This window comes from Oncorhynchus mykiss, chromosome 21, assembly GCF_057628025.1.
Source record: "Oncorhynchus mykiss isolate SJ-2025 chromosome 21, ASM5762802v1, whole genome shotgun sequence".
NCBI lineage: Eukaryota > Metazoa > Chordata > Actinopteri > Salmoniformes > Salmonidae > Oncorhynchus > Oncorhynchus mykiss.
In genome coordinates, this window is record NC_143042.1 from 30,695,014 (window position 1) to 30,711,838 (window position 16,825).

A 16,825-nucleotide genomic window follows, 5' to 3' on the forward strand; every position below is an offset into this window, starting at 1 on the left:
TTGTTGTCTTACAGCCTGAATTCAAAATGGATTCAGTTGTGTAACGTCTGCTTCCAACTCACACCCTCAAACACGTAGATCCCCTGAACGCAGCTCACTTTCCAGCCCACTTTCCAGCTCATACTCTCAAACACCTAGATCCTCTGAATGCAACTCACTCTCCAGATCCCAATCACCTGAATTCTGATCACCTGTTCACAGACCTGTATATCATTATCACACACTATTTAGTACCCCGTCACTCACTGATAGGTATTGTTTGTTTTGTGACACGTCTTTCAGAGCTCTGTTTTTCCCGTGAGTTACTCCTCCCGTGTATGATCGTTTTTGCCTGCCTCACTAACAACGCCTTTTTGCCTATTCCCTGCCTGTACTTTTGCCTATCGTATTTCCTGTTATCTACCTATTGCCTGATCTCCCGGACTATGTTACTAGCCTTTTCCCTGCCTCTGCTGTTGCCCTTTTGGACCTCTGTGTATGACCTTCTGCCTGCCCCTGGACCCAGCTACCTGCCTCCTGTGGTCATTTGCAATAAACACCGCTGCGCCCTGCGCTTAAAACCAGCTCTCTGTCTCCCCTCGTGTTCATTACAAATTGACTATTTTTCTAACCTATCTACAAACATTACCCCATAATGACAAAGTGAAAACATATTTTCAGAAATTGCAGCAAATTTATTGAAAATTAAATACACAAATATCTCAATTACATAAGTATTCACACACAAGTCAATAGAATCACCTTTGGTGACGATAAAAGCTGTATATTTGGCCTTGTGTTTTAGGTTATTGTCCTACTGAAAGGTTAATTTTTTCCCAGCGTCTGTTGGAAAACAGACTGAACCAGGTTTTCCTCCAGGATTTTGCCTGTGCTTAGCTCTATTCCGTTTCTTTTCATCCTTAAAAACTCCCTAGTCTTTGCCGATGACAAGCATACCCATAACATGATGCAGCCACCACCATGTTTGAAAATATGAAAAGTGGTAATGAGTGGTAATAATGTGGTAAAGTGGTAATAATCAGTGATGTGTTGGATTTGCCCCAAACATAATGCTTTTTTAATGTATTCGGGGTTAGGAAACAGAGTTAGGAAAGACGCCTGTATCTTTTAGTGACTGAGTGTGTTGATACACTGCTTTATACTCTGCTTTCTTTATTTGTGCCCTTCTTTGTGAGGCATTGGAAAACCTTCCTGGTCTTTGTGATTGAATCTGTGTTTGAAATTCACTGCTCGACTGAGGGACCTTACAGATAATTGTACGTGTGGGGTACAGAGATGAGGTATTCATAAAGAAATCATGTTAAACACTATCATTGCACACAGAGTGAGTACATCAAATTTATTATGTGACTTGTTAAGCACATTTTTTACTCCTGAACTTTTCAGGCTTGCCACAACAAAGGGGTTGAACACCTATTAACATAAGACATTTCAGCTTTTCATTTTTATTAATTGTAAAAAATAAAAATAAAATGTATTCCGCTTTGACATTATTGGGTGTTAACCAGTGACACAAAATCTCAATTTAATACATTTTAAATTCAAGCTGTAACACAACAAAATGTGGAAAAAGTCAAGGGGTGTGAATACTTTCTGAAGGCACATGTGCTAACTAAGGTTGTCTCAAATGGCACCACCCCATTCCCTACACACTGCACTACTGAATAGGGCTGGGAATTTCCAGAGACCTCACAATATGATATTATGATACTTAGGTGCCAATAAGATATGTATTGCGATTCTCACTATTCTATATGTATTGCGACTTAATACTGCGATTCTATTGCAATTTGATGTTTTAAACATATGTCTGCTGCAGAGATGCAAGAGAGGGCATACTAACATTTGTTTTGATCAGTCACGGAAGTAAAAGTGCTGAAAACATGGCATCTCACTATTTAAAAAGAAAATGGAGGAAAATCTATAATACCGTCATTTTGGTGCAGGTACAGCTGACTAACATTAGCTAACGTTAGCTAGTAAAAATAAATAAAATATCCATACTTGGAGCTAATTAAAGTATCAATATAATATTGTCCAAAATAATATTGTGATGTATAACTGTATTTTAAAAAATCCCCATAATTACTACTGAATAGGGTGCAATTTGAGACACAGACTAACTTATACCTTTCAGCCTCCCGGTTTCATTATCACAGACTAACTTATACCTTTCAGCCTCCCGGTTTCATTATCACAGACTAACTTATACCTTTCAGCCTCCCGGTTTCATTTTCACAGACTAACTTATACCTTTCAGCCTCCCGGTTTCATTATCACAAACTAACTTATACCTTTCAGCCTCCCGGTTTCATTATCACAGACTAACTTATACCTTTCAGCCTCCCGGTTTCATTATCACAGACTAACTTATACCTTTCAGCCTCCCGGTTTCATTATCACAGACTAACTTATACATTTCAGCCTCCCGGTTTCATTATCACAGACTAACTTATACCTTTCAGCCTCCCGGTTTCATTATCACAGACTAACTTATACCTTTCAGCCTCCCGGTTTCATTATCACAGACTAAAAGCGTCCACATGCTAGGTTGGTTTGCTCCTAGCAGAACTCAGCCAGGCGAAGAGAACGTCTGTGCCTAACATACTCCCTTAAAATGATATTTGCTTCAAAATATTACTGTTTGACCCTCTTGAGACACCGTAACAACAACATACAATAGCACTTCCTCAAAATAGTCAAAATCAATTTAAGATAAATCAAGAAATGTCAAATGTTTACATTTTTGTTGAGGTCTTTTTCAATTTGAAACTAAGATATTTGGTGCAGTTTTTCTCAAGTGACAAGATTTGCATGCAACTAGTTGTTTGTCGTTGATTGACAACAAACACTTCATTGAGGAATCCCTACTGTTGACCAATCACAGACAAGGTGCCGGAAAAAAACCTTCTGAACACTGCCGAACACCAAAACGAACAAAAATCCCACAAAATGTTGTTATAATATATACAGAGTAAACAAAACATTAAGAACACCTGCTCTTTCCATGACATAGACTGACCAGGTGAATTCAATTGAAAGCTATGATGCCTTATTGATGGGGCGGCAGGGTAGCCTAGTGGTTAGAGCGTTAGACCGGAAGGTTGCAAGTACAAACCCCTGAGCTGACAAGATCTGTCGTTCTGACCCTGAACAGGCAGTTAACCCACTGTTCCTAGGTCGTCATTGAAAATAAGAATTTGTTCGTAACTGACTTGCCTAGTTAAATAAAGGTAAAATAATTGATGTCACTTGGAAATCCATTTCAATCAGTCTAGATGAAGGGGAGGAGACAGGTCCAAACGGTTTCAACTGGGAAGCATTCAGTAAGCTTTAGCATCATTCTCAAGCTGTTGGTTAATGGCTGTGACCTGGCCATAGCTTGTTGAACATTAATTAAACTTTACAAAGTTGTGTAGAGGCAGAAGTTTAATGTTGATGGTTATAACTAAATACACAAGCACACATACAGACAGAAGATGGTATATCTTATTTTGGTATAGAACGACACTGTCTCTTTTTCACTATGGGTGTGTTCATAAATTGCCTCCAGTGTGTCATAGTACGCTCTGGGTCGTTTGTAAATTCAGAGCATTGTCAGATTGTAAAATCAACCCGTGGAGAAGGGTTGATTCGAGTGTTCTGACCTTGCAACAAGCACCCAAGCTAACTGGCTAAAGTTGGCTAGCTCACTAGCTACTTCTAGACACATATGAGAGAACACCTCACTGGCCATTTTACTCACCCTAGCAGAGGCTGTTTTCAGGTTATCTAGAGCATTAGTGACTGTAACTGTGCTCCTGTGCTCCTGTAACTGTGCTCCTGGCAACAATTGAATGACGTTTTCTTGCAGACGTTTATTGACACCGGTCTTATTCAGCGGGTGTTGAAAGTTTGTAAATTCATCAGTTGTTCTACGCTCTGACACACTCAGATGAGAGTGCTCTGAAATCGGAATAGATGGCCAGAGTGAATTTACAAAAGCAGCCTTCGTGATGAGTGTGTTGCAATAGCAACGCTATTGATAACATCACAGCTGTTTCCTTGCCAATGTGGAGGCTTATGTCCTCCACTGTGATGTGATTAGATCTCTCATGTCATCCAGGCTTAGCTCAGTTCACATGACCCTTTGTAGCAGTCCATCCATATCTAATGCATCATGCTACTATCGCTCTCTCTTTTACACACACTATATTTCCCATCTCTCTCTCTGTGTGTCTCTCTATCCCCCTACTCCTTCCCATCTCTTCCTTCATCTCTCCCCCTCGGTCCCCTTCCATCCTAGCATAGAGAGTTCATTGGAGTCAAAAGCCACTGTCCTTCTCTCTACCTTAATCCCCCCTTCAGATATTGCCCATGTCCCTCTGGCCTGGCAAAGTTAACTTATTATACCCATCACAACTAGAAAGCTCGCTATCCTCTCTCCTCCACTCCTTCCCCCCCATCTCTCATCCCTCAAATATCCCCCATCTCCCTTCAGCCAGGCAGAGGTCACTTTTTACACCCATCGCACCCAGGCAGTCCAGCCATCCCTGTCCTATTGTAGTCAAAGCGTGGTGAGACCAGGGTGCTAGGATCTCCAGCTGGCGGCCTCTCCTCTTCTACAGCCATGATGCTCTCTACCAAACACATGATGGCCGCGTCGATGTTGATGTTGTCCTGAGAGGGGAGAGAGGAGGAAAGAATTGAAGGGCAAAGAGAGAGAGATGTTTGTGTGAGAGAGAGACATGAGAGCAAGAGAAAGAGAGGGGGTGAGGGACAGATAGAGAGAGCAAGAGAATGGGAAGGAAAAAATACAGTCTTTATATGCACAGACACAATCCCTCACTCAGCTAGCAGTAAGTAGATATAATGACGCTTTTTACATTCCAGAAAGCAACTCATACACACAAAACATTGTCTGCTAACACACACGTCTCTTAACATTTCCAAACACAAAGCTTGTATCCCCTGATATACACTACATACAGCAACAATAGAGACCCATCCCTCTCTATGCCGCGACCCCATGTCGTGACCCTTGACCTCTTACCACCCTACAAAACCATGGTCTTGCTCTCTCACACACACACACACACACCCCTCACCTTGGCGGAGGTCTCGTACCACCCTACAAAGCCGTGGTCTCTAGTGAAGTTCTCCAGTTTGGGCAGTTTGGAACAGAGACCCGTACTCAGCTGGTCACATTTATTACCCAATAAGACGGCCGGAACTGGCCTCCCGTTACCCAGAGCAACCTGGGAGGGGTGTGGGGTGAGGGAGAGCGAGAAAGAGGGGGGGTTGGAGAGTAAAATGGGGGAGAAGATGTAAGTGCAAGGAAATATAGAGAAAATGGGAGTGAGGGGTGAGATGGATGAGAGGAGAGAAGGATCTTAACAAACGTAAAAAATAAAAAATAAAAAGTCTTTATGAAATGAAAACAACGGTGGGGATGTTTTATTTGAAGGGAGGATAGTACTAGTTGAGCCACTCAGGCTACAGGCACTCACTACCACCTCACTGTATAGTACAACCTGCATGTATACTTCATTATGACTAGTTCTAAGCATGTTAAAGTAATAATGTATCTCTTACCTTGGAGTCGAGATCTCCCTTCCACTTGAGGACAGCCTGGAAGGTAGAGGCCCGCGTCATGTCAAAGATCACCAACGCTCCCACAGCCTCGCGGTAGTAAACCCGCGTCATGTTGCCATAGCGCTCCTGGCCTGGGGAAAAACAACAACAAGAATGATATAACACCAACAACAACATCTACAACTATACCATCTAAATCAACAACATAACAACAATGAATATTTCTCAATAAAGTGACTTAAGAAGCAAAGCGATACTCCAATGTGTTGAGACACTTCAAGTGTGTGTGTGTTGTGTGTATATTTATGTGTGTGTATGTGTGCGTGTGTGTGTTTAAGTGAGTGTTGACATATAAATGGCATTTCTCCTGGAAGTTAACCTCTCTCACATGACTGTAATATACCAGTGAGTAACCATGATATAGCTGAGAGAGAGAAAGAGAGGGACAGAGAGAAAGAGAGGGGCGGAGAGAGAGAGAACAGGGTCTTTCTAACAGCAACACATAACGTACAGAATACGGTTTGAAATATCACTGGTTGTCACTGCCAATAGCCAGCTTGCATTGTGTAAATACCATCACACTGGTTTTCCTGCTATGTTCTCCTACAATGTCTATCTCTGTCTTTCCACTGCCTACATGCATTGTCTAAATTAATAAGACTCAATGGATAGGGGTGAACCTGATCCTAGATCAGCAAGAGGCCAAGAGGCCTTTAATTTAACTGTAAAAATGTATTACCTGTTAATGTGCCATGAACACAACCAGTCATGATGTTTTCATCTTATTGTCAAACAAATCACTTCAAAAAGTAGTTTACTGTCGCACATTCATCCAAAATAATCCCAGCATCTGAACAGTGCACTGTGCACCCTTCAACTTTCCTTCAATTCGCAAGTGGCTGAAACTATCTCACCGGAGAAAGCATTCAAGTGAGCGAAACAGCGCCCCTCTGTCTTACTATATACTGTATGTAGCCCATGTATTTGATGCTGTGTCTGTTTTTGGCCAGACAGCATCAGATACATGGGCAAAACATACATCTTGTTTCTTTCTTTTTCCTTTCCTGCCCTGCACTGAAAGTGCTTCATTGTTCCAGCTTAATTTCAATGAATGTCATGTTTGCAATAATTTCTTGTGAAACAATGCATGAGGACTGTCTCAGGGTGGAATAGTTCATTATTATGAACCAGACAGTGGGTGATTATTGACACTTGTTTATACTATTATGAGAAAAACTTGGATTATATTAATATTGATATGAAATATATGTATATGTAAAAACTAAATCATTGATCTATTATGAATTATTATTTGGCTGTAAGGATTCATTTTGTCAACATTGTGGTTTCCTTAACCTGGGCACAGTGGAGAGGCAAATTCCCCTCCCTCCCCATTTCCTTTGAGATTTTGAAGATTCCCGCGGGGAGGGGGGGGGGGGGGGGGTTGTGCTGGTAGACATGTTGTGATGAGGTCATTATCTACCGTTGAGATGATACGAAGGAAAAGTCTGCTGACAGTTTAGAGATACAGCACCATAAGTGCTCAGACACACCCATAGCGTTTGCTGGCCGAGTACTTCCTACCTCTGAACGTAATTCGCGAACCGAGTGAGCACCGATATGAAAAACGTAATCTACGAGGAACGATCAGCAGACAAGCGCTAGATCCACATTCGGTGCGATGTGTGCGAGTCTTAAAATGTCTAGTGCATGTGCATTGACTGACGGGGTAAAGTCCACACACATACAGACGCGCGCATGCACACGTGAATGCATACACAGCCAGGCATGCACGTACACACGCACACATACACCAACACTCACACTATTACACTGTTTTATGGGAGTGTATGTCAGGGCCTTACATCAGGTCATGTCAGTTATATGTCGATTATCAGGTCATGTGAAATATAGAGGCTCAAGAATGGGTCGGTTAGGCTACTACTATTACATTGTGTGTGTGTGTGGGTGTGTGTGTGTGTGTGTGTGTAACTACCTATTGTTAAAGTTCCATTCTCAAATCAAATAAAGGAGTTATAAAACTAAATGTAGCAGAGCTAATAGGCCTACTCTAATAGGCCTACTGTAATAGGCCTACTCTTATTCTATGCGTAATTAGTTTACCAACTGGCAATGTTCCACTATTACAGACACCATACCATGTGCGTGACATATTTTTGACATATTTTAAACGTGTGTATTACATCAAATATAACAGTTATAAAAGTAAAGGTAGGCGAACTGTCGAAGAAGATGAGTTCTTCGATTAGACTCGTAATTAGTTTACCAACCTGCGATGTCCCACAGCTGCAGTCGCACGACCGTCTTGTGATCCCAATTGAGGAGTTTGAGGGCGAAGTCGACTCCGACGGTGGCTCTGTAATGTTGTGAGAATATCTGATGGACATAACGCTTTATTATGGACGTCTTCCCGACCCCCAGGTCACCGATGACTAGAACCTTCAGCAAGCGTTCCTGCTGCATGGTTGGGTTATGGCTTGATATAGAAACAAATATAGGCTACAACTTAGTGGTTCACATAGAATTTAATATTCAATGTGAAAATAATATTACAAAAGTCAGTGTCCTCTTTTCCCGTTACCTGAAGTTGCCTGTATGTCAAAGGTGAATAGTTGTAAAAATCTTAGTAGCAAGAGAAAACAATATTAATGAATTGATGAAGACAGAAAATAAGAGGAACTTCTCCCTCTTTTATTCAAAATGTGCATGCACAAAAATATTCCGAAATGGTCTTCCTTTCTTGCAATTGTTCTATTCCATACATGTCCTTATATCAGAGTCATGCAATGTATCCTTTGGGCGACCCTTCTCTCTTACCAAACGTTCATTAGTTCTCTCTCGTTCTTTCTCCTACCCAACCTTCATTCCATCCAGAGCAAAAAATGAGAACTTCTAAAAAGAGTAGTCAGCGCATTTCATCCACAAACCGTCAATTTTGGTCAAACAGTGTACGCGCACATCTCGCCTGGAAGCCGTTGCCATTAATCTGCGCATGAAGCTTCTGCTTCTGCCCGTCAGCTGTTTGGAGATTAGTCAACCACAGCCCTTTAGTTTACTGATAAAGTTGTGTACATACAGTAAGTCAATAGTTCACTGTACTTTCTGTCCACCACTTTGCTGCTGGGGGAAAGGAAACGAACTACATATCCAGCGTATTTGGTACACTGTATCCGGATCAACGCACAAGCAGCTGTGGTAACCAAACATGCAATGTTATGTATCTTTACGCGTATACAATATTGTCAATTTTACACTCACGATTATAAATAGTTATATCAGTTAAAGTCCAAAATATGTTTAATGTCTGGTACGCAGTATATAGGGTCTAAAACTTAAATATTTAGTGGCAGTGGCACTATCTATATTTTTGCCTTTTAGCTTACTAATATTGTTGGATAGGCTATAAAATACTATTGGTGAAAGGTTATTTCAATAACCTACCAAGAATGGTAGCCAATAGGTCAAATTAATTACATTTCATAAAACGACGTAAGAACAAGGACATTGAGAATGGTTTTATTAACAACGTTTTGTGTCGCTGTGGTTTTTTTCTAGATATGCGGATAAAGTGTTTGTGCGCGTCGATATTGATGTTTACGGTAGTAGAGGTGCTGATGCAGGCTGGGCGGTGGAATGAGTCAGGGTCTGTGATGGTGCTGCTCGCGCAATTTCATCAGCGGCAACATTTATTTCATTTAGCTTCCTACAAAAACACAACGAGATAAGGAGAGGAGTGAAAACAAAATTAACCTTCAGAATTTTTGCCATAGGTCTATCACATTTTACAGTTGTGTGATTTCAAAACAACAGTGTAGACCTAGGCTATCATTCACAAATGATAGCATTCTGGGGAGTAAAGCGTGCTTTGAATTTTTTTAGGGAGTCATTAATAGACCGTTATAAAGACATCACAACGAAGACCCGTTGGTAGAATTCCGCAGGGCAATTGTAAACTGCTGTTCATGCGTTGATGTGAGACGTTCTTTCGGGCGTTTGTTCTACGAAAGCTTCTCAATGCAATGAAACCTGCAGCAATCGGGTTCTGAGCCGCGCAACCAAACCACGTAAGATGAAACCATTTCGTTCTCTCTTAGGCAATAGGCCTTTCTAGCAAATGTGAACTATACAAGGCCTTCTTATTTGAGGATAATGATGCGAGAAACAAGAAAAGCGACACTACTTGGTCTTGAAAGCCTATTGTGAGAGCGACAGAAGTGATGTTGTCTAATGCACTTCTGCATCAAATAATCGTGGAGATTCTATTCTACTGTTCTCCATTCCATTTACCATTACTGACATATCGTGTAAAATGATGCCTGTAAGACTAAAATAAGCAATGATCCTACCATAAGGCAAAATGGCGGGATCTATTCATTGAATCTGGAATAAATCAGTTGATATTTAATGCAAAAGCACCTGATGTGAAATATCTAACCTTTACAACCCTCTATTAGTTATTTACAGTAACGGCTTCTGTACAATAGACTGTCCATGTAATTAAACATATTTGTGTTTATCCAAAAGCACCTGATGTGAAATATCCACGGTATACAATACAATAGACATTATGATGACCAGTAGTTACCATAGTAGGGTACAATCTAGCCCAGGCTACTGTCCATGTCAATGCTCCAGAGACCCTAGCTGAAGCCTATATCCGGTCTCAGGCAAAGCTATGGGGGTGGATATTCCAGGTATTATTTAGGGGATCTGTTTGTCCACGGTTGTGTTTGCATACCAAGCTCACTGTGTGATTCCCGGCCAGCCAGAGTGAGGAAGTGGCGGTGTGTCTAGATGTCACTGGAGGCAGTCTGGTGACTGGATAACCAGGCCTGTGCATAGAATGCAATACCATAATAAATCCGTGCATTGTAGGGTTTTAAATAAGCATAGGTCTATAGAATATGGAATAGAATAGAAAATAATAGATTATAAAATAGAGTATGTCAACTGACCTAAGTGCCACTGGCTACAAACAGAATGGAATAACTGAATTCTTCCTAAAGTGAAGTTCAATGGGGCTTTATTCATAGCCTAACGTAAAACACAGGCTATCAAATAGTTGCCACAATCAAGTGATTTGAAAGTTGGCCAATATAGGCTAAAGCGGATTTCCAATAGTCACATGCTTGTAATTAAACATGTGGACTATAATAGGCATTGTAACACCGCAGGAGGGCTTAGGCCTAGATCAAAGCCATAGTCAAATCCAGAAGAGACGTGCCTTTTTACTTGTCACCAAAGGGAATTTAGTCACAAAACAAGGGCACAAAGAGTAGCGGTGTTGTGCTCTATCCAAAGGCCTCGTTATCATTCAGGGGCTGCGCTCTGTTGGGAAGCCAAGCTACGGTGCTGTGGAGGAGGGAGGGCAGTAACCAATTGAAATCTCCGTTATAGCTGCCCCTCTGTCTGCGAGGTCTCTCTCACAGGCTTTCACCAGGGCGCCCGAGGCTATCTATCCTCTGAAAGCACTGCTTTTGCGCTGTGTGAGCGTGTGTCCCTGCATGTGTCTGTGTCTCACGGTGTGTGTGCCTGTGCGTGTGTTCCATCCGACCACGATTCTACGAACAGAAGCTAGACAGCAGTCACCATGGAGGCGATATGGTTGTACCAGTTCAGACTCATCGTCATTGGGGACTCGACGGTGGGGAAATCGTGCCTGATCCGGCGGTTCACGGAGGGAAGGTTTGCCCAGGTGAGTGACCCGACGGTCGGCGTGGATTTCTTCTCTCGCCTGGTGGAGATCGAGCCGGGGAAACGCATCAAGCTACAGATCTGGGATACCGCGGGACAGGAGCGCTTCAGGTATGGGGGGGGGGGGGGGGGGGGGTGGCTCCATAAGAACTGTCACACAGATGATTATGCATAAACTGTGCTTTCGGTATAATCCATCACGCTTGCTTGCTCTTGTTTATCAAGAATGCTTCTTGTGCAGCTGGCCAAACCATGAAATGTATACATCATTTTTATTCAGAGCCCTCTATTAGGCAGGCTATCATTCATAATTGTTAATCAAAGTATATACAAGGATATCATAGGATAGTCCACAGTTGCCATTTGCACCAAGGTCTAAACTGCCAGATAGTTTTTGTCATATCACTACTGATATTGTTGTTTGACTATTCAAAGGTGCCTTATTGAAACAGTGCATAAGGTACAAAGGTTAGTCTACATCAATATTTACACTTTGGCACATCAGTGACACAGTTAGAATAGGCCTATAAATAGTTTAGTTTCTAAAAAAGTGAAAAACAAGTATGCAGGAGTCTCTTTTCATAGATAAACATTTATTTTACATATTGAAAGAGTTAACAGCTTTTAAACACACACCCTTGCTTGGTCACACACCCTTGCTTGGTCAGCGTTCCATAATAATTCCTCATCATACCCTGCTCTTTTGTCTGTGATTCATTTAAACTGGTTATTTATTTATTTAGAACATGTATTTTACCACTGTCCTCCTATCTTCATCCTCTTCTTCCGTTCTTTCATTGCACCTCCCTCCCTCATCACCCACACCTCGCATGTCTTTCATATCCCTCCTCTCACTTCTTCCCCCCTTCATGTTCTTCCTCCTTCCTTCTCTCACATTCTCTTCCTCTTTTCTGCCAAACTTTCTCTCTCCCTCACTACACACTCTCCTCCCCCTTTCTCACTTTCACATCCATTGCTTGCTACTTGTCTCGCCTCCCAACACATATCTATTTTTATTTCTCCCTCCCTCCCTACAATATTCTAACATTGTATGTCTCCCCTCTCCTTCTAACACTCTCAATTCTCTCTCCTCTCATTCCTCTACTTCCTGTCTATCTCTCCTCTCCCTATTCCCTTTCTCATCTCCTAACATAAACACCCTCTCATCCCTGTCTCCTCCCCTCTTCCAGGTCCATCACCAGAGCCTACTATCGTAACTCGGTGGGCGGGCTCCTCCTGTTTGACATCACAAACCGCCGTTCCTTCCAGAATGTTCATGATTGGCTAGAGGAGGCCCGGAGCCACGTACAACCACACAGCATTGTGTTCCTATTGGTCGGCCACAAGTGTGACCTGGAACCTCAGCGCCAGGTAGCCTATCAGATTGCAGTAGTTTACATGTATGTGTGGAGGGGGGTAGGTGGGATGTGTGTGTGTTTGATTGAGCATTGAAATAAATACATTTTTCCCCCTACCTTTACTAATGATATAAGTAATGCACAACACATTTTCATATAAACAGACAATACTATCGCATGTTTACCTCTCCAGGTAACTCGTCAGGAGGCTGAGAAACTCGCCGGCGCCTACGGGATGCGTTACGTAGAAACTTCGGCCCGCGACGCCATAAACGTGGAGCACGCCTTCACGGAGCTGACCAGGGACATCTTTCAGCTGGTGAGGAGCTCCAGGTTGAAGATACAAAGATTGAGTCAAGAATTAAAATTGAGTCCTGTACAACCTTTGGCTAGCTTAGCAATGGCAACAGCTGGTCCCATGAATTGTTTATTATCAAAATGTTCTGCATGTCAATAGTCTGGTCCCAGATCTGTTTGTGCTATCATGTCAACTCCTTGCCATGGCAAACATGACATTTGGCATGACAATGAGTGACAAGGAGTTGATATGATTGCACAAACAGATCTGGGACCAGGCTAGCATGTGAATACAACATTGTCCCTTCTAACCTTGGTATCTTCACCCTAGGTGAGGAGCGGTGACATCACTATCCAGGAGGGTTGGGAGGGGGTGAAGAGCGGCTTCGTTCCCAACGTGGTCCACTCCTCCGAGGAGGTCACCAAGAGCGACCGACGCTGCCTCTGCTGATCTAGAGGGATCTACTAGATCCAACTAGATCCCTGACTCGAGTCTGGTTTCCCTTAGGTCCTCCTGAACTTGCACCCAGATCAATTTCAGCTATCTAGTCTAGCCATTTGCCTCTACTGATCTGCATCTGGATGGAGGGATCCTACTCACAACTAGATCCCTGCCTGGTTTTCATTTGATCCTCCTTGGTCCTCAAAAGGTGTCCACTTTTCAGAGTGATCTGCTATCTGGATGGATGATGGATCCCTTCCCTACAAATACCTGGTTAATACCTGGTTTCCCTTTAGGTCAGGGATGGGGATCTTGGATGGGGGTGGGGGACACAAAAAATCTGAACTCATCATGAGGGGCCGCAGTGGCTCACGGGTCTGTGTACCCACATCTATACCCACACCTGTCTCTGATTTGTACAATCAATCTATTTGTGCAGTTAAACTACTTAACTCTTTTAACTAAATGCATTATACCAGTAGCTAGGGGCATCTCTAGCCTTTTGGTGGCGTTAAGCAAGACTTGGTTGGCATCCCCCTACCTCACAGGTAAAACATTTTACTGGCCCCCGTCTTGACGGTGGAGAGAAAAAAGTACATTTCCTGCAATTCTACACATTTTGCCATGGTGCGGAGGGAAATGGTGTGCCATTTTATAACAAATTTCAAGCAATTCTACTCATTTTGCCATGAGGCAGAGAGAAGAATTTGCAGTTTTACAGCTATTTTCCTGCAATTCTATCCATTTTGCCATGGAGTGGAGATACATTGTTGTAGTTTTAAAACTAATTTCCTGAAAATCTACACATTTTTGCCATGACTTATGCCATGTTAATATGATATATGAGTGAGAGTGACTAACAAAATCAATTGGTCCCCCCTGGAGGTCAAGGCCTCTGGGCATGTCTGGTCACTATTCGGCCATGATTACTACAAGTAAAACATTAAAAAAAAATAATTGTTAGCTGACATAGCTAATTGAGTGAGTGACTTAAGAGAAAACCTGCTGATGCACAACCATATTTCAAAACTGCACCTTGTGAATTCTACTATTCTAACTCCCAACAGTAAGTTGAGACCCTGACTGAGTTGCTAAACATGGCCCATCCCTGCTTTAGGAAATGTTCTTGAATTGCACCCAGATCTATTTCAGCTCTCTAGTCACCTGCTACCCCGATCTATTCTCTTCCACTATGCAATCCGATAACACAATTGATACGACCAGAAGGCATCACACGTCCCCTTAGAAGGCCATATTGACCCTATCTGATTCAGTTGTTCAAAGGAGACTGAGGAGGAGGGTCTCAGAGTCTCTTACTTTCCCCTTTTGGGAAATGAAGTCTGGTCCCAAACTCAAACTCTGTGGTTCTATACCTACTTCTCCCATCATCTAACTAACACTCCAATCCTCACCCTTCTCCATTAACCAATGCCATATTGGACCTTATGGACACTTTGGAAAGAGACTGAATGTAAGGGAACGACTGTTTGACTCTCTAACTGACTGTACAAGTGGACAAAGGGACACCAGGGTCGTATTCACTAGACACCAAGCGGAAGAAAATGCACTGAAATGGGGAGGGAGAATAAGATACAATTTTTTTTTGTTTCAAAAACGTTTTGCTATGGTGTGCACTAATGAATATGACCCAGTAAAGGCGGACAATGAGATATTGGGCACACCGGAGGCCGACACTACCTGTACATTTACCTGAACATTTAACTGTCCCCTTTGAGACTAGCCTATGAGTGATTCCAGAATCTAGCTGAGGAAACCATGGTAACAGTGGACAGACAGGAAGCTGGGAGAAATGCACCCTAAAAACACTACATTACCTATAATTCCACATCTGCAGGCATCTAAATTACACATATTAATGACACAGTACAACAAGTATGGCAACAGACATGTGCATTCAATATCTCAATATCAATCAGTCTAGAAATAAGGATATTCATTCCATAAATAATAACATTAACGTTCGATAACGTTATCATGAATGACCGTGCTGTTGTGTTGAAAGTCATATTTTAGTTGGGCGCACTGGATGTAACAACGTTTCTGGTTTGGTAACTGAGAAATGAAATGCTTTGGCACAATAGGTGGTGGAGGGACAAAACGTGCTGTTTTGAAACAAAAGATGTCCTACGTATTTTCCGTTCAAGATGTTTTGTAGCCACTGTGTTCAAGGTCAATCTCTTTGTCATCAGCGCTACTTCCTGCTATCAGATAATCAGAATCCAAAACTTTGATTCTTTCTTCTCTACGCTGAGTAATAATAACTGCAAGGATGAACTGCTATCATCCACTTTATCCAAAGAGAGTTTGGTAGCACCATTTAATGTGAATGTAACATTGTAGGGAAAGGGGGAGTTGACAGTGTGCAAATGCACTTTCATCTAAAAATGTATCGCTGACAAGGAGGACAGGATGGGAAATGTTCTCAATCATTTATTACAATAAAAGGGGACATCTTGCAGGGCCTTGACAAGTGATATCCCATTAAGTGTGACTTTTCATTACTTTTTCGGCATAGATCAAGAATGGGCATCTTTGGATTCCGTTGCATCTTCCACTTGCTTGGACATTCTAGGTCTAGAATGGAATCTTGGACATCATGATAACTGACATGCTGATAACTGATCTCCTTCTGTAACTATGGTCCAGCCATAACCAGTGCTCATAATTGAACGACAGTGGCTTCACCAATCTCTACACACTTTAAATCTCCAATGCTTAGAGCTCCATTATACCAAATCAGAGGGTTTCAGGAGTTTGGATCAGTTGGTCCTCATCATCAAGTAAGATACTCTCTAGGTAGAAGTTTCCCCCAACCACAGATCTGGGATCAGATAACCCAGAGCACTAACCTTTACCAGTAGGCTAATGACAAATACCCGGTCCTGTGTCAGTGGTTAGAGGAAGCGTCTATCTAGTCTGTAACAAACAACCAGACCTTCATGTAGGCGTACAGCATGTACAGCTCCTAGGCCATGTCAGAACATAGGAGTTTGCAGCAAGTGCTTAGCCTGGTAAAACCAGACTGAATGAAGTGAAACAACAGTGATACCAAGCTAGCGGTTGCTCATCATACAGTGCCTTGCAAAAGTATTCGGCCCCCTTGAACTTTGCGACCTTTTTCCACATTTCAGACTTCAAACATAAAGATATAAAACTATTTTTTTGTGAAGAATCAACAACAAGTGGGACACAATCATGAAGTGGAACGACATTTAGTGGATATTTCAAACTTTTTTAACAAATAAAAAACTGAAAAATTGGGCGTGCAAAATTATTCAGCCCCTTTACTTTCAGTGCAGCAAACTCTCTCCAGAAGTTCAGTAAGGATCTCTGAATGATCCAATGTTGACCTAAATGACTAATGATGATAAATGCAATCCACCTGTGTGTAATCAAGTCTCCGTATAAATGCACCTGC

The 16,825-nt window shown here is 42.1% G+C and overlaps 2 protein-coding genes across 5 annotated transcripts; one reads left to right on the forward strand and one right to left on the reverse strand.

Annotated features, from left to right (window-relative positions):
• Positions 1–3,414: 3,414 nt before the first annotated feature.
• Positions 3,415–8,767, reverse strand: zgc:162171 (ras-related protein Rab-38). 3 transcript variants are annotated; one of them, XM_021577615.3, is made up of 6 exons: positions 8,413–8,767; positions 8,177–8,217; positions 7,866–8,071; positions 5,575–5,705; positions 5,088–5,237; positions 3,415–4,659 (listed from the first exon to the last, which is right to left on the reverse strand). In XM_021577615.3, the coding sequence occupies exons 3-6, from the start codon at positions 8,056–8,058 to the stop codon at positions 4,492–4,494; spliced, it is 642 nt and encodes a 213-aa protein (XP_021433290.1). In that variant the 5' UTR covers positions 8,059–8,071; positions 8,177–8,217; positions 8,413–8,767; the 3' UTR covers positions 3,415–4,491. The 3 variants fall into 3 exon arrangements, with proteins under 3 accessions (XP_021433290.1, XP_090070536.1, XP_090070535.1); XM_090214410.1 differs by having other exon boundaries at positions 7,866–8,217; positions 8,413–8,619; XM_090214409.1 differs by having other exon boundaries at positions 8,177–8,619.
• A 420-nt stretch (positions 8,768–9,187) lies between these two features.
• On the forward strand, positions 9,188–15,898 carry rab39bb (RAB39B, member RAS oncogene family b). 2 transcript variants are annotated; one of them, XM_021577614.3, is made up of 5 exons: positions 9,188–9,659; positions 11,167–11,400; positions 12,480–12,660; positions 12,841–12,966; positions 13,276–15,898. In XM_021577614.3, the coding sequence occupies exons 2-5, from the start codon at positions 11,186–11,188 to the stop codon at positions 13,393–13,395; spliced, it is 642 nt and encodes a 213-aa protein (XP_021433289.1). In that variant the 5' UTR covers positions 9,188–9,659; positions 11,167–11,185; the 3' UTR covers positions 13,396–15,898. The 2 variants fall into 2 exon arrangements, with proteins under 2 accessions (XP_021433289.1, XP_090070533.1); XM_090214407.1 differs by lacking the exon at positions 9,188–9,659 and having other exon boundaries at positions 10,851–11,400.
• Positions 15,899–16,825: the final 927 nt, after the last annotated feature.

Excerpts from the sequence above, each read along its gene's own strand:
- zgc:162171 (XM_021577615.3), bottom strand. The coding sequence starts at position 8,058 with ATGCAGCAGGAACGCTTGCTGAAGGTTCTAGTCATCGGTGACCTGGGG. Across the intron at positions 5,238-5,574 it reads AGGGAGATCTCGACTCCAAG|GTTGCTCTGGGTAACGGGAG; the intron begins GTAAGAGATACA and ends CACCCCTCCCAG. Across the intron at positions 4,660-5,087 it reads GGTACGAGACCTCCGCCAAG|GACAACATCAACATCGACGC; the intron begins GTGAGGGGTGTG and ends CTCCCCTCTCAG.
- rab39bb (XM_021577614.3), top strand. The coding sequence starts at position 11,186 with ATGGAGGCGATATGGTTGTACCAGTTCAGACTCATCGTCATTGGGGAC. Across the intron at positions 11,401-12,479 it reads GCGGGACAGGAGCGCTTCAG|GTCCATCACCAGAGCCTACT; the intron begins GTATGGGGGGGG and ends CCCCTCTTCCAG. Across the intron at positions 12,967-13,275 it reads CCAGGGACATCTTTCAGCTG|GTGAGGAGCGGTGACATCAC; the intron begins GTGAGGAGCTCC and ends TCTTCACCCTAG.